Source organism: Carcharhinus amblyrhynchos, chromosome 7 (assembly GCF_965287045.1).
Source record: "Carcharhinus amblyrhynchos chromosome 7, sCarAmb.v2.hapA, whole genome shotgun sequence".
Classification (NCBI taxonomy): domain Eukaryota; kingdom Metazoa; phylum Chordata; class Chondrichthyes; order Carcharhiniformes; family Carcharhinidae; genus Carcharhinus; species Carcharhinus amblyrhynchos.
The window spans coordinates 20,440,358-20,463,957 of record NC_137330.1 but is presented as its reverse complement, the minus strand read 5'-3'; the positions used below and the strand labels follow the sequence as shown (position 1 = coordinate 20,463,957).

At 43.6% G+C, this 23,600-nt stretch overlaps 1 protein-coding gene across 4 annotated transcripts in view; it reads right to left on the bottom strand.

Moving 5' to 3' along the window:
- bmp5 (bone morphogenetic protein 5) overlaps nucleotides 1-23,600 on the bottom strand; it is a 193,853-nt gene that overhangs the window by 9,690 nt on the left and 160,563 nt on the right. For all 4 annotated transcript variants that reach the window (XM_080192011.1, XM_080192012.1, XM_080192013.1 and 1 more), the window contains one exon: nucleotides 15,042-15,239. In XM_080192011.1, coding sequence (XP_080048137.1) covers nucleotides 15,042-15,239 — 198 coding nt within the window. The remainder of the gene's footprint in view (nucleotides 1-15,041; nucleotides 15,240-23,600) is intronic.

Sequence of the window (23,600 nt, the reverse complement as noted above, 5' to 3'; positions counted from 1 at the left end):
GAAAGTTCACTTCAGTGCACAGAGGGCAGGATTGTAGTTTTCACACTGCCATGGTTCTTTGCCTGAAGGAAAAATTGGGCTCCAACATGGATAGTCGGTTCAGGCCTCCTGGTGGAAATAAAGAATGATTGGGAATAATAAGGACTACATCATGAGATGGTGAAGCTGCCAGAAGAGGGATGAGGATGAGACGTCAGAATTATCATAAGATGTTCCATGATGGTAAGTTCTGTTGTGGTGTTGCTGATCATTCAGTCCATAACAGTATGTGAATTAGGAGCAGCACGAGGCTATTTAGCCCTTCAAACCTGCTGCACTATCCAACATGGTTCATCTTCTGTCTCAATTCCACCATCACATCATCTTCCTACCATTTAATTATCTTTTTACCCAAAAGTCTATGCACCTCTTATCTTGAATATACTTAACAACTGATCATCCACAGCTCACTGGTGTACAGAACTCCAAAATTTCACAATTTCTTCAAATGAAGAAATTTCTCCTCATTTCAGTCCTAAATGGCCAAACACTCATTCTGAGACCGTGACCCCATTCTAGATTCCCCAGGTTTGGAAAACAATTCTCAGCATCTACCCTCTTAAACCTTTTAACATTATTAAATGTTTCTATTAGATAACCTCTTATTCACCTAAATTCCAGGATATACAGACTTAATGTACTTAATCTCACCTCAGACACCGATGTCAGACTCACAGTTATTGACAACAACTCAGCCTCCAATACCATTATTCCTAAGAAACTCATGTCCAAACTCCGTGGCCTGGGCCTCAGCTTCTCCCTCTGCAACTGAATCCTGAACTCCCTAATCCATGGACCAGAATCAGTTAGGATAGGCAACAACACCTCCTCCACAATCATCCTCAACACCAAAGCCCCACAAGGCTGTGTTCTCAGCCCCCTACTATACTCCTTATACATTTATGACCGAGTGGCCAAATTCCCCTCCAGCTCGATTTTCGAGTTTGCTGACGGCACCATCATGGGGACTTCATCTCAAACAATGACGAGACAGAGTACAGGAATGAGATAAAGAATTGGGTGAACTGGTGCGGCGACAATAATCTCTCCCTCATTATAATCTTTCCCTCATTGTCAACAAAACGAAGGAGGTTGTCATCAACTTCAGAAAGCGTCATGGAGAACATGTCTAAATTAGTGGGGACAAAGTAGAAAGAGTCAAGAGCTTCAAGTTTTCAGGTGTCCAGATCACCAACAACCTGTCCTGGTCCCCTCATGCTGACATTATAGTTAAGAAAGCCCATCAACACTGCTACTTTCTCCGAAGACTAAGGAAATTTGACATGTCAGCTACGACTCTCATCAACTTTTACAGATGCACCATAGACAGCATTCTTTCTGGTTATATCACAGCTTGGTATGGCTCCTGCTCTGCCCAAGGCTGCAAAAAACTACAAAAGGTTGTGAATGTAGCCCAATCCATCACACACACCAGCCGCCCGTCCATTGACTTTGTTTACACTTCCCACTGCCTCAGCAAAGTGGTCAACATAATTAAGGACCCCACATAACCTGGACATTCTTTCTTCCACCTTTTTTCAGGAAAAAGATACAGAAGTCTGAGGTCACATACCAACCAACTCAAGAACAGCTTCTTCCCTGCTGCCGTCACTTTTGTATGGACCTACCTTGCATTAAGTTGATCTTCCTCTATACCCTAGCAATGACTGTAACACTACGTTCTGCACTCTCTTTTCCTTCTCCATGAACAGTATGCTGTCTGTATAATGCGCAAGAATCAATACTTTTCACTGTATGCTAATACATGTGACAATAATAAATCAATGCCCATGTCCCAAGAATGAGTTTTAAAAAATCAAATTTGTTTGACCTGGCCAATTTTGCTCCTAGCCTTATTCCACTCTTCGCTTTCCCTCTAGCTGAGTACCTCACGTGCCAGTCACATAAAATGACCTCAACGCAGATTCACTTTCCAGTTCAGATCCTTCATAATAGCCTGATGTAAACTTGGCCTAGTGACTGCAGCCTCTACTCCAAGTCATAGTGCAAATATTTGCGTTCCACACGGTTCATTTGGGCAATTAGACAAGAATGATCTATTTGCAGCCAGCCAAAAAGATTCATACATAAAAACAGTTTGGTATAGATGGTGAAAAACATTAAATGATTTTTTTTTTAGCTTTTCATATATTTTAAAGGACTAAATAAATATGTGAATAAGGGAAGCTAATTGGGATGAAGTTTATCATTTAAACTAATTTTTGTACTAGGTCTGAAGGGGAATCAGTAGATGTGTTGTGTATGGACTTCCAGAAAGTGTTCAACAAGGCATCTCACAAAAGATTAAGTCATAAGATAAGAGCGCATGGTGTTGGAGGTAGTATGTTGGCGTGGATAAAAAAGAAGCTAATGAGAAGAAACTGCAAGGATTCATTTTCAGGTTGGTGGCTTGTAAGCAGTGGGGTTCCACAGGGATCGGTGCTGGGACCACAACTGTTTATAATATATATTAACAATATATTAACATCAGCATGGTTTGGTCGGTGGGAGGTCATGCCTAATAAATTTGATTGAATTTTTTGAGCGTGTAAAGAAGTGTGTGGATAAGGGTAGTGCAGTTTTTGTATTTACATGGATTTCAGCAAAGCCTTTGACAAAGTCCCACATGGGAGACTTATCAAGAAGGCTAATGCACACGGGGTACAGAGTAATCTGACAAGGTGGATTCATAACTGGCTTAGCAGTAGGAGAAAGCCTGATGACAGACAGCTGCTTCAGTGACTGGAGGCGAGTGATGTACCACAGGAACCTGTGCAGGGCCCCATACAGTTCATCATTTATATAAATGGCATAGATGACTATGTGGAGGCTAGGATTAGTAAGTTTGCTGATGACACAAAGATTGGCTGTGTGGTTAACAGTGAGGTTGAGTGACTTGGGTTACAGGAAGATATAGGTCACCCTATTATAAAAAGGACATTATTAAACAGAAAAGATTTACTAGGATGCTACCAGGACTTGACGGTTTGAGTTATAAAGAGAGGCTGGATAGACTAGGATTTCTTTTCTCTGGAGCATAGAAGTGAGGAGTGATCTTAGAGAGGTCTATAAAATAAGGAGGGGCATAGATCAGCTAGATAGTCAATATCTTTTCCCAAAGGTAGGGGAGTCTAAAATTAGAGGGCATAGGTTTAAATTGAGAGGGGAGAGATACAAAAGTGTCCAGAGAATTTTTTCATACAGATGGTGGTGAGTGTCTGGAACAAACTGCCAAAGGTAGTAGTAGAGGCAGGTACAATTTTGTCTTTTATAAAGCATTTAGACAGTTACATGGGTAGGATAGGTATAGAGGGATATGGGCCAAATGTGGGCAATTGGGATTAGTTTAGGAGATTTAAAAATAAGTGGCATTGAAAAGATGAGCCGAAGGGCCTGTTTCTGTGCTGTAAACCTCTATGACTATGAGAGGAATGGAGAGTGTGGATAGGGAGCAGCTGTCCCCCTTAGTTGAAGAGTCAGTTATGAGAGGACACAAGCTAAAAGTGAGGGGTGGGAGGTTTAAGGGGGGATTTGAGGAAAAACCTTTTTTCTCAGAGGGTGGTGATGGTCTAGAATGTACCGCCTGGGAGGGTGGTGGAGGTGGGATGCTTTACATCCTTTAAGAAGTACCTGGATGAGTATTTGGCACGTCATAACATTCAAGGCTTCAAGGCCATGTGCTGATAAGTGGATTAGGTGGGCAGTCAGGGCATTTCATGCATCAGTGCAGACTCGATAGACCGAAGGGCCCTTTCTGCACTGTAGTATTGTGTGTTTCTGTGAAAGGGACTTGGGGGCACTTGCGCACGATGCACAGAAAGCTAGCACACAGATGTAGCAGGTAATTAGGAAGATTAATGGAATGTTAGCCCTTATTTCAAAAGAGGCTGCAGTATAAGAGTTAGGAAGTCTTGATGCATTGGTACAAGATACTGGTGAGACCACATCTGGAGTACTGTGAGCAGTTTTGGTCCCCTTATTTAAGAAACGATATAGGCTGGAATTTTCCTGCCATTCATATCCCGCTGCCCATGCAAGCAAGGTCGCAGAATTTGGAGCTCAGACAAATCTCCCTTTACTGCAGCAAAGAATCCCACTGGCGTGAACAAACGCAAAATTCCACTCATTGGGAGGCAGTTCAGAGAAGGTTCACTAAGATGATCCCTGGTTTGGAGAGACTGCCTTCTGAAAAAATGTTGAAAAGGTTGGGGCTCCATACATTCGAATTCAGAAAAATGAGAGGCGATCGCATTGAAACATGTATGATTCTTAAAGGGCTTGACAGGCTAAATGCTGAGAGGATGTTTCCCTTTGTAGGAGAGTTAAGGATCAGATTGCATAATCTTAGAATAAAGAGGCCTCAGTTAAAGACGAGGAGGAATTTCTTCTTTCAGAGGTGAGAGTGTCTTTGGAACTCCTTACCATGGAGAACGTGGGGACAGAGTCCTTGTTTATATTTAAGGCTGAGGTAGATAGATTTTTGATCAGTAAGGCAATCAGGGTTACAGGGAAAGGGCAGGAAAGTAGGGTGCAGAGGGACCTCGGGGTCCTTGTGCATGAGTCGCAAAAACCCAGCTTGCAGGTGCAGCAGGTGGTCAGGAAGGCGAATGGGATGCTGGCCTTCATAGCGAGGGGGATTGAATATAAAAGTAGGGAGGTCTTGCTGCAGCTGTATAGGGCATTGGTGAGGCCGCAGCTGGAGTACTGTGTGCAGTTTTGGGCGCCGCACCTGCGCAAGGATATTTTGGCCTTGGAGGGAGTGCAGAGGAGGTTTACTAGGCTGATACCAGAGTTGAGGGGGTTGAGCTATGAGGAGAGGCTGAATAAACTAGGCTTGTACTCGTTAGAGTTCAGAAGAATGAGGGGAGATCTCATTGAGACGTATAAGATGATGAATGGGATGGATAGGATAGAGGTGGAGAGACTCTTCCCGCTCAAAAAAGACAGTACGACTAGGGGGCACAGCCTCAAGATAAAGGGGAGGCAGTTTAGAACGGAGTTGAGGAGGAACTTCTTCACTCAAAGGGTGGTGAATCTCTGGAATTCTCTGCCCGTTGAAGTGGTGGAGGCTGCCTCGCTAAATATTTTTAAGAAACGGGTTGATGGGTTCTTGATAAGAGAGGGGATTAAGGGTTATGGGGAGAGGGCGGGAATGTGGAACTGAGCCACGACAGATCAGCCATGATCTTATTGAATGGCGGGGCAGGCTCGAAGGGCTAGATGGCCTACTCCTGCTCCTATTTCTTATGTTCTTATGTTCTTAATATAGAATCAACCATGAACCTACTGAATGGCGAAGCAGGCTCAAAGACTAAGAAACAGCCTACTCCTGTTCAAAGAAACATGGAAAATAGATGCAGGAGTAGGCCATTCGGCTTTTTGAGCCTGCACCACCACTCAATATGATCATGGTTGATCATGTACTTTCAGTATCCTACTCCCGCTTTCTCTCCATACCCCTTGATCCATTTAGCCACAGGTCCATGTCCAGCTCCTGAACGTACCTAACGAACTGGCCCCAACAGCTTTCTGTGGTGGAGAATTTCACAGGTTCACAACTCTCTGAGTGAATTCTTCTTCATCTCAGTCCTGAGTGGCTTACCCCCTATTCTTAAACTGTCTCCCCTTAGCTCTGCACTTCTCCAACATTGGGAACATTCTTCCCATATCTAACCTGTCCAGTCCCATCAGGATTTTATATGTTTCTATGAGATCCCCTCCCATTCTTCTAAATTCCAAGAAGGACAAGCCTAGTCGATCCAGTCTCTCTTCATACGAGTGTCCTGCCATTCCAGGAATCAGTCTGGTGAACTCTCACAACAGCAAGAATGCCTTTCCTCAGACTAGGATACCAAAACTGCACACAAGACTCAAGGTGTGGCTTCACCAAGGCCCTACATAATTGCAGCAAGACGTCCTTACTCCTACCCTCAAATCCTCTTGCTGTGAAGGCCAGCATGCCATTAGCTTTCCTCACCACCTTCTGTGCCTGCATGCCAACTTCAGCGACTGTCCCACCATGATACCCAGGTCACGTTACCCTTTTCCTAAACTGCCACCATCCAGATAATAACCTTGCTTCCAATTTTTGCCACCAAAATGGATAACCTCACATTTATCCACATTACACTGTATTTGTCAATTTGTATACTCAGCCAGCCTGTTCAAGTCACACTGCAGCCACAGTATCCTCCTCACAGCACACACTGCCACACAGCTTAGTGTCTGCAACCTATTTCTGGAAGGTTATTTGTGTCCTCCTTAGTGAAGCCAGATTGAAAGTATTTGTTCAGCTAGTCTGCCATCTCTTTGTTGCCCATTATAAATGACCTAGATGTGGGTGTAGAAGGATGGATTAGTAAATTTGCTGACGACACCAAGGTCAGAGGAGTTGTAGACAGTGAGGATGGATGTTACAGTTTGCAGAGGGACATAGATAAGCTGCAGAGCTGGGCCGAGATGTGGCAGATGGAGTTTAATATGGAAAAGTGTGAGGTGATTCGCTTTGGTAAGAATAACAGGAGTACAGAATATAGGGCTAATGGAAAGACTCTTAGTAGTGTGGACGAGCAGAGGGACCTTGGGGTACATGTGCATAGCTCCCTAAAAGTTGGCACCCAGGTTGATAAGGTTGTTAAGAAGGCATACGGTGTGTTGGCTTTTATTGGTAGAGGGATTGAATTTCGGAGCCGTGAGGTTATGTTACAACTGCACAAAACTCTGGTGCAGCCGCACTTGGAGTATTGTGTACAGTTCTGGTCGCCGCATTATAAGAAAGATGTGGAGGCATCGGAAAGGGCGCGGAGGAGGTTTACCAGGATGTTGCCTGGTGTGGTGGGAAGGTCTTATGAGGAAAGGCGGAGGGACTTGAAGTTATTTTCATTGGAGAGAAGAAGGTTACAAGGTGACCTGATTGAGGCATACAAGATGATCAATGGATTGGATAGGGTGGACAGTGAGAGCCTTTTACCTCGGATGGAGATGGCTAACACAAGGGGACATAGCTTTAAATTAAGGGGTGGTAATTATAGAACGGATGTCAGAGGTAGGTTCTTTACTCAGAGGGTGGTAAGGTCGTGGAATGCCCTGCCTGCAGCAGTTGTGAACTCACCAACTTTAAGGGCGTTCAAATGGTCTGTGGATAGGCATATGGATAGCATTGGAATAGTTTAGGTTAGAAGGTCATTAGATTGGTTCCACTGGTCGGCACAACATCGAGAGCCGAAGGGCCTGCACTGCGTTGTAATGTTCTATGTTCTATGTATTATGAATTCATCTGATTCTAACTGGAAGGGACCTACATTTATCTTCACCAATTCTTTTCTCTTCACATATCCAATACATGAATATCCAACAGAAAATATCCAATATTCACATATCCAATATCCAATATTGTGAGCCTAGTCAGAGAAAAAGGAAGCATTTATCAAAGCTAGGAGGCCAGGAACACACAAAGCAAGTGTAGAATAGAAGGAAAATAGAAAGAAACTTAAGCAATGAGTAAGGAGGGGCTAAAAGGGGTCACGAGAAAGCATTGGCCAACAGGATTAAGAAAAATTATATACATATATAAAGAGTAAGAGGGTAGCCAGGGAGAGGGTTGGCCCATTCAAAGACAAGGGAGGGAATCTACGTGTGGAGCCAGAGGAACTGTGTGAGGTATTAAATGAGTACTTTGTGTTAGTATTCACCAACGAGAAGGACTTGGTGGATGATGAGTCTGGGGAAGGATGTGTAGATAGTTTGTGTCATGTTGAGATCAAAAAGGATGTGGTACTGGAGTTATTGAGAAACATTAAGATAGACAAGTCCCCAGGGCTTAATAGGATATACTCCAGAATACTGAGAGAGGCAAGGGAGGAAATTGCTGGGGCCTTGAGAGAAATCTTTGTATCCTCACTGGCTACAGGGGAGGTCATGATGTGGGTATGCCGGCGTTGGACTGGCGTAAACACAGTAAAAAGTCTGACAACACCAGGTTTTAGTCCAACCTATTTATTTGATAATATTCTCACAAGCTTTCGAGGGGTTACCCTCTTCGTCAGGTGAATGGAGAGTTCTGGCCTCAGACAGAGCATATAAAGCACAGACAGTTTAGAGATTACTGATTAAAATGCGAATCCTTACACCTAACCTGCTGTTCAAGACCTGAAGTGGCTGACAATGTGAGTGGTAAGAGCACTGATCACAGTTTAAAGAGATGTGTATTGTCTCCAGACAGTACAGTAAGTGAGGTTTTGCAAACCCAGGCAAGTCACGGGGGTTACAGATAGTGCGACATGAACCCAAGATCCCTGTTGAGACCGTCCTCATGTGTGCGGAACTTGGCTATCAGTCTCTGCTCAGCGACTCTGCGCTGTCGTGTGTTGTGAAGGCCGCCTTGGAGAATGCTTACCCGAAGGTCAGAGGCTGAATGCCCGTGACCACTGAAGTGTTCGCCAACAGGAAGGGAACAGTCTTGCCTGGTGACTGTCGAGCGATGTTCATTCATCCGTTGTCGTAGCGTCTGCATGGTCTCCCCAATGTACCATGCTTCGGGACATCCTTTCTTGCATCGCTCGACAGTCACCAGGCAAGACTGTTCCCTTCCTGTTGGCGAACACTTCAGTGGTCACGGGCATTCAGCCTCTGACCTTCGGGTAAGCATTCTCCAAGGCGGCCTTCACAACACACGACAGCGCAGAGTCGCTGAGCAGAGACTGATAGCCAAGTTCCGCACACATGAGGACGGTCTCAACAGGGATCTTGGGTTCATGTCGCACTATCTGTAACCCCCGTGACTTGCCTGGGTTTGCAAAACCTCACTTACTGTACTGTCTGGAGACAATACACATCTCTTTAAACTGTGATCAGTGCTCCTACCACTCACATTGTCAGCCACTTCAGGTCTTGAACAGCAGGTTAGGTGTAAGGATTCGCATTTTAATCAGTAATCTCTAAACTGTCTGTGCTTTATATGCTCTGTCTGAGGCCAGAACTCTCCATTCACCTGACGAAGAGGGTAACCCCTCGAAAGCTTGTGAGAATATTATCAAATAAATAGGTTGGACTAAAAACTGGTGTTGTCAGACTTTTTACAGGGGAGGTCCCAGAGGATTGGAGAATAGCCAATGTTGTTCCTCTGTTTAAAAAGGGTAGCAAGAATAATCCAGGTAATTATAGGACGGTGAGCCTTACATCAGTGGTAGGGAACTTATTAGAGAGGATTTTTCGAGACAGGATTTATTCCCACTTGGAAATAAGTGGGCGTATTAATGAGAGGCAACATGGTTTTTGATGGGGAGGTCACGTCTCATGAACTTGATTGAATTTTTTGAGAAAGTAACAAAGATGATTGATGAGGGTAGTCAGTGGATGTTGTCTACATGGACTTCAGTAAGGCCTTTGACAAGGTCCCTTATGGCAGACTGGCGCAGAAGGTGAAGTCTCATAAAATCAGAGGTGAGCTGGCAAGGTGGATACAAAATTGGCTCGACCAAAGAACATAGTAAGAAGTCTCACAACACCAGGTTAGAGAAATTGTGTATGACTTTATATGCCCTTCTCTGATCAGAACCTTCCACATACCTGACGAAGGAACACCGTTTCCGAAAGCTTGTAAGATTACCATCAAATAAACTGGTTGGACTCTAACCTGGTGTTGTGAGACTTCTTACTGTCTTTACCCCAGTCCAACAGCGGCATCTCTACATCGTGACTACCGTCGGTCAAAGAAGACAGAGGGTAGCAGTGGAAGAGTGCATTTCTGAATGAACGACTGTGACAAGTGGCGTTCCTCAGGGATCAGTGCTGGGACCTTTGCTGTTTGTAATGTATATAAATGATTTGGAGGAAAATGTAGTTGGATTCATTAGTAAGTTTGCAGATGACACAAAGGTTGGTGGATTTGCGAAAAGCGATGAGAGCCATCAGAGGATACAGCACGATATAGATCAGTTGGACACTTGGGCGGAGAGATGGCAGGTGGAGTTAATCCAGACAAATGTGAGGTAATGCATTTTGGAAGGTCTAATACAGATAGGAAATACATAGTAAATGGCAGAACTCTTAACAGTATTGATAGGCAAAGGGATCTGGGTCTATAGATACACAGGTCACTGAAAGGTGACAATGCAGGTGGAGAAGGTAGTCAAGAAGGCATACGGCATGCTTGCCTTCATCAGCAGGGGCATTGAGTTTAAAATTGGTAAGTCACGTTTCAGCCTTATAGAGCTATAGTTAGGCTGCACTTGGAATATAGAGTTCAATTCTGGTCGCCACACTACCAGAAGGATGTGGAGGCTTTGCAGAGGGTACAGAAAATATGTGCCTAGTATGGAGGGTATTCGTTATGAAGAGAGGTTGGAGAAACTTGGTTTGTTCTCACTGGAACGATGGAGGTTGGGGGTGACCTGACAGAAGTCTACAAGAGTATGACAGGCATGGATAGAATGGATAGTGAGAAGCTTTCTCCCAGGGTGGAAGAGTCAATTAGTAGCAGGTACAAGTTTAAGGTGCAAGGGGCAAGGTTTAAAGGAGATGTACAAGGCAGAATTTTTACATAGACAATAATGTGTGCCTGGAACTCATTGCCAGGGGAGGTAGTGGAAGCAGGTACGGTCGGGACTTCTAAGACGCACCTTGACAAATACATGAATAGGATGGGAATAGAGAGATATGGTCCCTGAAAGGGTAGGAGGTTTTAGTTAAGTTGGGCAGCATAGTCGGTGCAAGCTTGGAGGGCCGAAGGGTCTGTTCCTGTGCTGTAATTTTCTTTGTTCTTTGTTCAAAGAAGCTTGTGCAGTCAGTCTTTATGTTTTCTGCAAGCCTACTCTCATATTCTATTTTCCCCTTCCGAATTAAACCCTTTGGAGATATTGCATTCAATTCCTTCATCCAAATCATTAATGTATATTGTGAATAGCAGGGTCCCAGTATTGAACGCTGTAATACCCCATTAGTCACTGCCTGCAACTCTGAAGAGGACCAATTTATTCCCACTCGCTGCTTCCTGCCTGCCAACGAGTTCTCTATCCACGTCAATATATTACACCCAATTCCATAAGCTTTAATTTTGCTCACTAATCTCTTGTGTGGGACCTTGTCAAAAGCCTTTGCGAAGTCCAGATACACAACTTCAACTGGTTTACCCATGTTCACTCCACTGGTCACGCACTCAAAAAATTCAAGAAAAATTCAAGCATGATTTCAGTTTTGTGAATCCATGCTGACTTGGACTGATCCTGTCACTGGTTTCCATATGCCAGTTGTTACATCCTTAATAACTGACTCCAGTATTTCCCCCACCACTGATGTCAGGCTAACTAGTTTATAATTCTCCGTTCTCACTCTCTCCCTTCTTTTTTCAAAAAGTGGGGCTATGTTATCTCCTGTCCAATCTACTGGAACTCTTAAAGAGTCTATAGAATGCTGGAAAATGATCACCAATGCATCCAATATTTCTAGGGCCACTTCGTTGAGTATTCTGGGATGCAGAACATCAGGCCTGGGGACTTATTGGGTTTTAATCCCAGCAATTTTCCCAATACAATTTTCTGACTAATAGGGATTTCCTTCAGTTCCTCCTTCATGCTGGACCCGCTGTATTTGTGCACTCTTAGTGAAGACAGGTCCAAAGTATTTTTCAGCTGGCTTACCATCTCCGTGTTGCCCAATATGAATTCACCATATTTCCAAAATGGTCATAAATCCTATCCCTAGGACCTTTTCCATTAACTTACCAACTACCTGAGTAGGACTATAATTACCAGGGTCATTCCTATTTCCTTTCTTGAACAGAGGAAGGACATTCTTTACTCTCCAGTCCTCTGGCACTATCCCATTGGACAGTGAGGACCAAAGGTCAAAGCCAAAGGCTCTGCAATCTCCTCCCTTGCTTCCCAAAGAATCTTAGGATATATCCCATCTGGGCCAGGGGATTTATCAATCCTCAGGTTTTTCAAAATTGCGAATACATCTTCCCTCAGAACATCTAGCTCCTCCAGCCTATCAGCCTGTATCACACTCTCATCCTCAAAAACATAGCCAATCGCATTGGTGAACACTGAAGAAAATATTCATTCATATTCCTATCTCTTCTGATTCCATGCAGAAGTTCCCACTACTATCCTTGACTGGCCCTAACCTCACCCTGGTCATTCTTTTATTTCTCACATAAGAGTAAAAAGCCTTGGGGCTTTCCTTGACCTGACCCACCAAGGATATCTCATGCCCCCTCCTAGCTCTCCTAAGCTCTTTTTTTAGCTCATTCCTTGCTATCTTGTAACCCTTAAGCCACCCAACTGAACCTTGTTTTCTCATCCTTGCATGCGCTTCCTTTTCCCTCTTGACAAGACATTCAACCTCTTTTATGAACCAAGGTTCCCTCACTCAGTCATTTCCTCCCTGCCTGACAGGGACATACTTATCAAGGACTTGCAGTATTTGTTCCTTGAACAAGCTCCACTTTTCATTTGTGCCCATACCTGACAGTTTTTGTTCCCATCTTATGCTCCCTAATTCTTGTCTAATTGCATCATAATTACCCCACCCCCAATTATAAACCTTGCCCTGCCATGTGACCTTATCCCTCTCCATTGCAATAATGAAAGACACTGAATTGTGGTCACTATCTCCAAAGTGCTCTCCCACAAACAAATCTAACACTTGGCCCGGTTCATTATCCAGTACCAAGTCCAATGTGGCCCCACCTCTTGTTGGCCTAACCACATACTGTGTCAGGAAACCCTCCTGCACACACTGTACAAAAAGTGCCCCATCCAAACTATTCGACCTATAAAGGTTCCAATCAATATTTGGAACGTTAAAGTCACCCATGAGAACTACCCTGTGACCTCCAAACCTATCCATAATTTGCTTTGCAATTTCTCCCTCCACATCTCTATCTCTATTTGGGGGCCTATAGAAAACTCCTAATAACGTGACCGCTCTTTTCCTATTTCTAACTTCAGCCCATATTACCTCAGTAGGCAGATCCCCCTCAAACTGTCTTTCTGTAGCCATTAATCTATCCTTGATTAACAATGCTCTTCCTCCACCTCTTTTACCACCTTCCTTACTCTTAGAGAAACATTTATACCCTGGAACTTCCAACAACCACTCCTGTCCCTGTTCTAACCACGTCTCCGTAATGGCCACAACATCTTAGTCCCAGGTACCAATCCACGCTCCAAGTTCATCTACCTTATTCCGGATGCTCCTTTCATTGAAGTAGACACACTTCAACCCACCTTCCTGTCGGCCGATACACTCCTACGACCTTGATCCCCTCCTCAGTATCTCTACACTCAACACTGGCTTCTGGACTGCAGCTCATTTTCCCACCCCCCTGACAAATTAGTTTAACCACCCCCCCCCCTCCCCCCGCCTCCAAAGAGCCGTAGCAAATTTCCCTCCTGGGACATTGGTGCACCTCTGGTTCAGGTGCAAACTGTCCTGTTTGCACAGGTCCCACTTTCTCCACAATGTGCTCCAATTATCCATGTAACTGAAACCCTCCCTCCTACACCATCCCTGCAGCCACATGTTTATCTGCACTCTCCCCCTGTTCCTCACCTCGCTAGCATAGGGAAGGTGCTTCCATCCAAATGAGTTCTCAATAATACATTTGGAAGAAAAACCTGGAGATGATCGTGTGATGGTCGCCAATTTTATGCCGGTGATTTGTCTTCACTGCACAGCTATGACAGGAAAACTGAAAATTACAGCACACCACTGAAGTCTTACCCTTGCCTTGAAATAAAGGGTATGTGTTAGGTTGGTTCTTTTAAATGTGGTTTTAATTATCACAATTAAAAATGACATTTTTGTCATACTGTTTCAAATTGAGCCTTAAGAACAATATTTAAGGCATTCAAAATCAGTTTTGTCAAACATAATCACACTCATTATCTAGAAACAGATGTCATTAGCATTTAGGCGAACAGAAATGAAAACAAAATGGAGCATTGAGTAATGCATGTGTGGTGTGGAGAATTAAGCGCAGCACTGAAGTTCCTTGGCAATCTTCAAGGCTTCAATGCTGCAGCTGCCTGCATAGGTTTTTGAACCCTGAATAAATAAACAGAAAAAATGTTTTTTTCAACAGCCACACGTATCATGTTTGTAAACTACTGGATGGATTAACCACTAGACTTCAATATTGCATTAAATATGTTTGATACAGTTATTTTTCAATCCCTAAAAGCTAATCCTTAGTTGCTGAATGTATCTAAATGATTTTGTAAAACAGACAAGGGTTTGGTTCTCAAAGTCAGCAGGATTCAATTCATCATTCTAAACAGAGTGATCTGATAACCAGCTGTGCCCTGAGGGGTTGATAGGATAAAATACCAGCAAACCAGACCATAAATATATACTCACACAGGCAGGAAGTAAGAAGTCATTCTTGTTGTCATCTAGCTCTTTAATTATGTTTTTTAAACCCTCTGGTTAAAAGACTACTGATTAAAACCCTCTTTTAAAAATACCTAAATAAGTGACAGTGTGGCCACATCATGGTTTTAATATAACAGGCAGGAATTGGAGTGTCCACAGTCCACACTGAGAAATTAAGGATGACAGAACTATCAGAGGGAGAAGGTTCTGGAAGATCAAAGCTTTCTGCATGACTTAACATCCTGTAAAATAGGGAGCTGCTTTAATTGAAGATAAACTGGGTCACAAGTTAGGGAATGGAGGCAGGAGCAACTTTCAGGAAGATAGATGAGCAATTTCCTTATCAAACTCTTATTGGCACTAATTTCAATGAAAAAGCAACAACGATTATGACACGATTGAGTCAAGCAGATGCATGCAGAAAGATAAGAACAAGTCCCAGTTTACTTTAATCAGGATATTTCAGAAAGAAAGCATGAAAATTCTTTTAAGGATGAGTTTTCTCTGCAGGCTATGCGTAGCAAAGTTGTAAAGACAATAAGAAGGAAATACAGCCCATTAACTACATTGCAGCAAACAGAGACATTTTTAACCATCATTTAAGACACAGAACTATATTTTCATACCTCCAGGACTGGATAACCTTGAGGAGTCTTGAGAGCTGCTGGATTTATTTCGGTTTTGGTTTTTCCGTTTACTATTGGCAGCCCTCACAGAGCGTAAGAGCACCTCACTGGCTTTGAAGAAGGCCACCATGAAAGGCTGCTTGGATTGTGGTCCATGTCTTCCTATTAAACCGGCTGATCTAATATTAATGGTGCGACCTGAAATCAATTCAAAGTGAATATTTGAGCGTTCACAAATCTTAAGCGTTTCTTTCTACATGGAAATAAATATAAAGGATCTTGCACTCAGATTCAAATGAATAAATCTCACACCTCTAAGCTTCCTACTCTTTAGATTACAATACCATTTTCGTGTCAATGTGAAGCAGTTTTGGATGTGTGTAGGTGCAGAAATCAGGATAACAGGAAACATGGTGTTCTGACACCCAACCACACAAGGGAAGTGAGGTGCAATTGAGGCCATCTCCAGGAAGTATTCACACACTAGTGGGGAATCTCACTAGATGCAGTTGTTTTCACTCCACTGTTGAAAGCTTAACTTGCTTCTTGATGGTGGATTTTTTTATACGTCAGTAGAGAGCCATCATCTAGATCACTTTGTCCTAAGCTTCAAATCTGAAAGTCACCATAGTCCCAGATAACCATAGGCTGCTGTCCTTTTGAGAGAGAGAGCTAACCAGTGATGCGTTAACCTGAGGGTCAGCACACTTCAAACAAGGGGTAAGGTTGAGAAAGCAAGGCCTTTCCTGAGAACCTCAGCTGGTATGGGAATTGAACCAATGCTGTTGGCGTCGCTCCACTTCATGAGCCAGCTGTCCAAGCCACCTGAGCTAATCAACCCCCTTCCTCAAAAATAATGGCAACAAGCTCAACTTTGTAATTCTGTAGACTGGTCACATGGACTAGAAATGTTAATTCCATTTCTCTCTCCAAAGAAAATGCCGGAGCTGAGTTTATCCAGCATTTTCTATTTTTATTTCAAATTTCCAGCAGCTGCAGTATTTTGCTTTTATTCAGCTTCGTAATTCCTCATTTTCAGGAATGTACAGTGTACTATTGTCAGTAAAAGGCGGCAACCTGTTTCTGCGATCTGCCAGCTTCACATGACATTCGTGCAGGCCCAGGGCTCTGAGTTCTGCCATAGTTACAAAATACTCAGCTTACAGCCAGTTAGGATACTCTCAAGATGAAACTGCTCAAAAGTTGCATAGAATTTACCCAGGACTTACTGGGTTAGATTTCTTAAGATTGCTTCAGAAACTAGGGGATGGCAAGTTGCTCCATTTTAAATTCCATTACATCCCTGGGTAGCTGTGATTTAGTAATATTATTTTAATGACAAGTGTACCAGTTCTATCTGTAGACATTTATTCTGGCAGAGTAAACAGTTTATGTTGTAAAATGTAAAGCACTCTTGGTGACAAATGAAGACCTGTCAAAAGAAACAGTACAGCTGCTCACACCAATTGCTTTCCAAGCTTGAATCAAGGGCTAACTCCTTGAACTTGTGCATACTGAAATCAGCTTCTGAACTTTCTCCATCTATTTTTTTCCCCTTTTAGTTATCAGCACTGCATGATCAAATGGTTTACTTTATGACACAACATAATTGCCTGCAACGCAATGTCCACAAAACAGCTTTGCAAAATCGAACAATTCTGAAGAGGGGGCAGTAAAAGCCTCTGCCTCCCAAATGTGCAATCCAATTAATCTTTCTTTTGACTTATTGAAAGAACTTGAATCTATTCATCCGACTTAAACAAAAATCTGTTAAAGTACTTTTAAAGGGAATGCCTAAAGTGGCAAAAAGCCAAGGTCTGTATTTTGCAAGAAATGTTTCTATCCTGGCACAAATGAATGGAGCAGTTTAATTTGTGGCCTCAGCCATTTCCATTCTATCTCCAGTGTAACAAACATATTAATTCCGATTGAACTTCCTCTCCCTGGCAGTCTGTTTGTTGTAAAAGAGAAATCACAAATTCCATCTAAATATCATACCTTGAAATGGCCCACTTCAATACATAAACACTTTTACAACATGTTGACTCAGGTGTTTGACTTTAAATTAGCTTAAGATGTTTCCAATGAAAAGAAGCACAGCTAAAGCTAAAAAAAAGCGAACACTTTAATGAATATACACAGCTGTATCACTCGCATCCGCACCAAACTACTATTAGAGAAAGTCAAATTACATAACAAAATGTCTTTGCAAGTTACAGTCGACACTTTCCAATTAGATGTTTTAGCAAATTTGAAGTATGGATTTTGAAAAGTAATTTGGTTTTTTTCATTTAATTCTACTTGATCCAACAAATGACTGAATGCATCTTAAAATAAATTTACAGCCTTTCTTTTTTGTCTGTTTAAAGGGTCTATCCGTTGGACTTAATAAGAGTTTAATATTTTAATAGAACATGAATTCATAACTATTGGTGAAAATGATTTTTAAGATTGCCAACATTTTAGATCTTTGCTCACAGACAGGAACAATTGCATAAAATATCCAAGTATTTGCTCCCTTCCCCAGCAGAGTGTTTTTCCGGCAGTGGAGATGGCTCACAATTAGATGCCAATGGAATTTTCCAGTCCTGCTGTGGTTTGTGATGTTTTGTGTGGCTCACCCACCCCACCACCAGGGGTCCTACCACACAGAAGGGATGGGAAGATACCATCAGAGGCAAGAGTCAGACCCAGTTTTTAAAGGATGTTTTCTTGCCTGATTTTTCCTTTGCCCCACTGAGAACGCCCTTGTTCTCTGTACACTGACCACCTATCTGCTTCCTGGCATAATCATCAGCACTCTGGGTAAAGTTTTAACCCTCACAAAGCCTGTTCAGTGAATTAAAATGAAGGATGAGTCTTGGCAGTGAGTATTGACATGGAATTTGAACCATAAGACACACCAAATGACCTCAATTATGACCTCAGCCAATATTCACATAAATATTCTAAGTGGGAAATCACTGAAAAAAAGTTAAGGGATTTTTATATTGGCTAATTTATATTCTTTAAGTCAGGAGGATTGCAGCCAGCAATTGTACTCCTACTGTTGTCTTGGCTACAATGAGATGATTAAACTTTGACCTGAGGTTGTGGCTGAAAGCTTCCTGGTCTGCTACTGATCCAACACTGATGCTATCACTGGCACAAGGTAGATTAGACTGGGATCAGAAAACAGCTGTCGTTTTTCTCTACCTAAGAGTGAGTCTTCCTTTCAAGCCACCAAATAATGTTAATGACCTCACTACAGAGCTGTGATTATTGAGGTCAAGTGTCGACCTTTCCTATGATTTGAACCCTAGAATAAGAGGATAAAAGGTCAACCTGCCACATGTTTTGGATCTGTGTTGTCAAATCTTTAAATAATTAACTCTTGCAATGATCAGCCTTTTCAATTCTCAAGCAACATACCAATCCAAGGGCCTGGGCCTGAATTTGTGGGATGGCTCATGTTTGCGAAGAATTGGTGAGGAACACATCCCATCCAATTTACACTCCAGGCAGGCCCTCCACCCTTCATGCGAGAGGAAGGCCCACCTTAAAGAGCTGCCAGCCACTCTGATTGGCCCACAGCTCTCCGATCCCTGCCAGCCACTCTGATTGGCCATCAGCTACAACACAGGACTACTTACATATTGGACACCATAAGCAGCTAGTAATAGATAGAACGGAGTGATCCTACAACCAATGGATCAGACCTAAGCTCTGCATTCCTGTCGCATCCAGTCATGAATGGTGGACAATTAAACAACTCACTGGAGGAGGCGGCTCCACAAATATCCACATCCTGAATGATGGTGGAGCCCAGCACATCAGTGCACAAGACAAGACTGAAGCAATTTCAACGATCTTCAACCAGAAGTGCCAATTGGATGATCCCTTTTGGCCTCCTCTGGAAGTCCCTAGTTGTTAGTTTTCAACCAATCCAATTCACTCCACATGATATCAAGAAATGGCTAAAGGCACTGGATACTTAAAAGGCTATGGGCCGGGACAATTTTTCAGCAATAGTACTGAAGACCTGTGCTCCAGAACATGCTGTTCCAATACAATTACATCCCTGGCATTCCCTGATAATGTGGAAAATTGCCCAGGTAGGTCCTGTACACGAAAAGGAAAAATTCATCCCAGCCAAATAACATCCCATCAGTTAACATCAGTAAAGTGATAGAAGGACCATTAACAGTGTTATCAAGCAATATTTGCTTAGTAATAACCTGTTCACGGATGCTCAGTCTGGGTTCTGCCAGGGTCACTCAGTTCCTGATTTCAAAGAAAGGAAAAAGAACAAAGAAAATTACAGCACAGGAACAGGCCCTTTGGCCCTCCAAGCCTGCACCAACCATGCTACTCGACTTAACTAAAACCTCTTACCCTTCTGGGAACCATATCCCTCTATTCCCATCCTATTCATGTATTCTGGACACCCCTTAAAACTCACTATCGTATCTGCTTCCACCAACTCCCCTGACAAAGAGTTTCAGGCACCCACCACCCACTGTGTAAAAAATCTGCCTCGTACATCTCCTTTAAACATTACCCCTCACATCTTAAACCTATGCCCCCTAGTAATTGACTCTTCCACCTTGGGAAAAAGCTTCTGACTATTCATTCTGTCTACGCTTCTCATAATCTTCTAGTCTTCTATCAGGTCACCCCTCAACTTCCGTCATTCCAGAGAGAACAAACAAAGTTTTCCCAACCTCTCCTCATGGCTGATGCCCTCCATATCAAACAATTTCTTTGTAAATCTTTTCTGTACCCTCTCCAAAGCCCCCACGTCCTTCTGGTAGTGTGGCAACCAGAATTGAACACGATATTCCAAGTGCGGCTTAACTAAGGTTGTATAAAGCTGCAACATGACTTGCCAATTTTTAAACTCAATGCCCCGGCCGATGAAGGCAAGCATGCCTTATGCCTTCTTGACTACCTTAACCATCTGCACTGCCACTTTCACAGACTTGTGTTCCCTGCACATCCAGATCCCTCTGCCAATCAATACTCTTAAAGGTTTTGCCATTATTGTATATTTCCTATTTGCATTAGACCTTCCAAAATGCACTACCTCACATTTGTCTGAATTAAACTCCATCTGCCACCTCTCCACCCAAGTCTCCCACTGACCTATATCCTGCTGGATCCTCTGATGGTCCCCATCACTACCTGCAAATCCACCAACCTTGTGTCGTCCGCAAACTTACTAATCAATCCAGTTACATTTTCCTCCAAATCATTTATTTAACAAACAGCAAAGATCCCAGCACTGATCTCTGAGGAACACCATTTGTCACAGCATTACAATCATTACACTTCACTACAGTCTTGGTTCAAATATGGATAATGAGCTGAAGGCCAGAGTGATCTAAGAATGACTGCCCTTGACATCGATGCAGCATTTGACGGAGTATGACATCAAGCAGCCTTAGCAAACTAGAATAAATGGGAATTGGGAGGGGGAAAACACTCCAGCGGTTGGAGTTAACTCAAATAAAGACGGTTGTGGCAGTTGGACGGTTGTGACTTCAGCTGCTTCATCAGTGACCTGACTGCAAGTTTGAACAGAGTGTGGAGGTTTGGTGAGAAGGGACATTGTAAATATTTATTTTAAAGATCTAATATTGTTTGTAAATCTAATACTGTTTGTATTTCTGTTTAACATCTAACTGCAAATATCTTTTACTTCTAAATCTCATCCAGAGGTCTACGTGCTAGGATAGAAGCCATCCACTGACAGCAGCTGTAAGAATTAAGTTAGGAATCTGGCTTGAATTCTCCTGGTGTACCTGAACATCTTGGGACTCTTGCTCCCTTTAGCGCTGCTGGACTCCTTCTCCCCCTCAGCTCCTGCCTCACTCTGTGCCTGGCCCTGACCCCCTTCAACCCCTCAGCCCTGCCTGGAGCCCTCCTCCCCCTCTTTCCTGCCCAGAGTCCTACTCCCCCTGTGTCTTCCCTGGACCCCTCCTCCTCCTCCTCCCCCTTAGCCATGCTCAGACCTCTTCCCCCAACCCTTTTCATTGCCCAGACTTCTTAACCCCTCTCTTCCATGCCTGGATTTCTCCTCTTCTTCCCTGCTGCTGGTCCCCTCCTGCCCCTCTACCCAGCCTGGACCTGACCACTCGCCCTTAGGTCTGACACTGCTACCACCACTGCATCCAACTTCAGACACCGCTCTCCCACCCTGGGTCAGGCCTTGTATGCCACTCAATGTTAAATCAGGGGTAGGCAAGCTCATGGTGAGCTCGGGGTCAACTTTCCCATTTTCTAAAACTTAACCCTCCTGAGCCGACCTGCCCCTAAGCCTGGGACTAAAAATCCTCCCACTGATTCTTAAAAAGCTGCAAATTTTTCAGCGTTTCCAACCTCTACCAAGACAGTGACCAATGTGAAACATTAACCCCACCTGGTACTGGTGCCTACTTTGCCAATATTTGCTGCCAGTGCAGGACAACTCATAGAGATATCAGGCTCATTGCCACACAGGAGACCATTTGAGAGTACAGAATGTAGTGTTACAGTCATAGCTAGGGTGTAGAGGGAGATCAACTTAATGTAAAGTAGGTCTATTCAAAAGTGATGGCAGCAGGCAAGAAGCTGTTCTTGAGTTGGTTCATATGTGACCTGAGACTTTTTTTTATCTTTTTCCAATGGAAGGTGGGAGAGAGAATGTCCAATGTGTGTGGGGTCCTTAATTATGCTGGCTGCTTTGCCAAGGCAGCAGGAAGTGTAGACAGAGTTAATGGATGGGAGGCTGGTTTGTGTGATGGATTGGGCTACATTCACGAGCTTTTGTAGTTCCCTGTGGTCTTGGGCACAGCAAGAGCCATACCAAGCTGTGATACAACCAGAAGGAATGCTTTCTATGGTGCATCTGTAAAAGTTGATGAGTCCCAGCTGACATGCCAAATTTCCTTAGTCTTCTGAGAAAGTAGAGGCACTGGTGGACTTTCTTAACAATAGATCGGCATGGGGGGACCAGGACAGATTGTTGGTCTCCACGCTTTCTACTTCATCTCCATTATGACCTTTACTTTTCATTTTGCTTATGGGCAATGAGCCGGGTCAGGTGGTTGAGGTTGCAGTAGGCAAACATGTGGCTAATAGTGACTACAACGAATGGAAAAAGATGAGAGTTGTCCTAAGAGGAGGATGTTAAATTGGGGGAAAGCTAGATACAGCCGGATTAGGCAGGAGCTTAGGGATACAGACTGGAATAGGCTGTTGGAAGGCAAGACCACGTTAGGCATGTGGGAGTCTTTCAAGGGAAAACTGCAATGGGTGCAGGAAAGGCATGTGCCGGTTAGGAGAAAGGATGGGAAAGGTAGGATTAGAGAGCCATGGATTACTGGAGATATAGAAGACCTGGTTAGAAAGAAACGAGAGGCGTATGTCAAGTCTAAGCAGCTGGGAATGGAGAGAGCGTTGGAGGAATACAGAGAGAGTAGGAGGGATCTCAAACGGGGAGTTAGGAGAGCAAAGAAGGGGCATGAGATGGCTTTGGCAGGTAGGGTTAAGGAGAATCCAAAGGCGTTTTACTCCTATCTTAAGAGCAAATGGGTGGCTAGGGGTAAAATTGGTCCTCCCAGGGACGGATGTGGGGAATTGTGCTTAGAGGCAGAGGGAATGGGGGAGATCCTGAATGAATACTTTGCGTCGGTGTTCACGAAGGAGAGGGGCTTGATGTCTGGTACGGTCATCGAGGGAGGGGTAAACCAATTGAAAGATCTATCGATTACGAGGGAAGTAGTGTTAGGGCTTCTAGGTAGCATTAAAACCGATAAATCTCCGGGGCCCGATGGCATTTATCCTAGGCTGCTTAGGGAGGCGAGGGATGAGATTGCTGGGCCTCTGACGCAAATCTTTGTCTCTTCTTTGGACACAGGTGAGGTCCCAGAGGACTGGAGGATAGCGAACGTGGTACCATTGTTTAAAAAGGGTAGGAGGGATAGCCCGGGTAACTATAGGCCGGTGAGTTTGATGTCAGTGGTAGGCAAGTTGATGGAGAGGATTCTTAGGGATAGGATGTATGAGCACTTAGAGCGTTGTGATCTGATTAAGGATACGCAGCATGGCTTTGTAAAGGGGAAGTCTTGCTTTACGAATCTGGTAGAATTCTTTGAGGAGGTGACAAAAACGGTTGATGAAGGACGAGCCGTTGATGTCGTCTATATGGATTTCAGTGAGGCGTTTGACAAAGTCCCTCATGGTAGGTTGGTAGAGAAGATTAAAGCTCATGGGATACGTGGCCAGGTATCTAGATGGGTAGAGAACTGGCTTGCAAAGAGGAGTAAAAAGTCTGACAACACCAGATAGTAACCCCCGTGACTTGCCTGGGTTTGCAAAACCTCACTCACTGTGCTGTCTGGAGACAATACACATCTCTTTAACCTGTGATCAGTGCTCCTTCCACACACATTGTCAGCCACTTTAGGACTTGAACAGCAGGTTAGGTGTAAAGATTCGCATTCTAATCAGTAATCTCTAAACTGTCTGTGCTTTATATGCTCTGTCCGAGGCCAGAACTCTCCATTCACCTGACGAAGAGAGAGTCCCCTCGAAAGC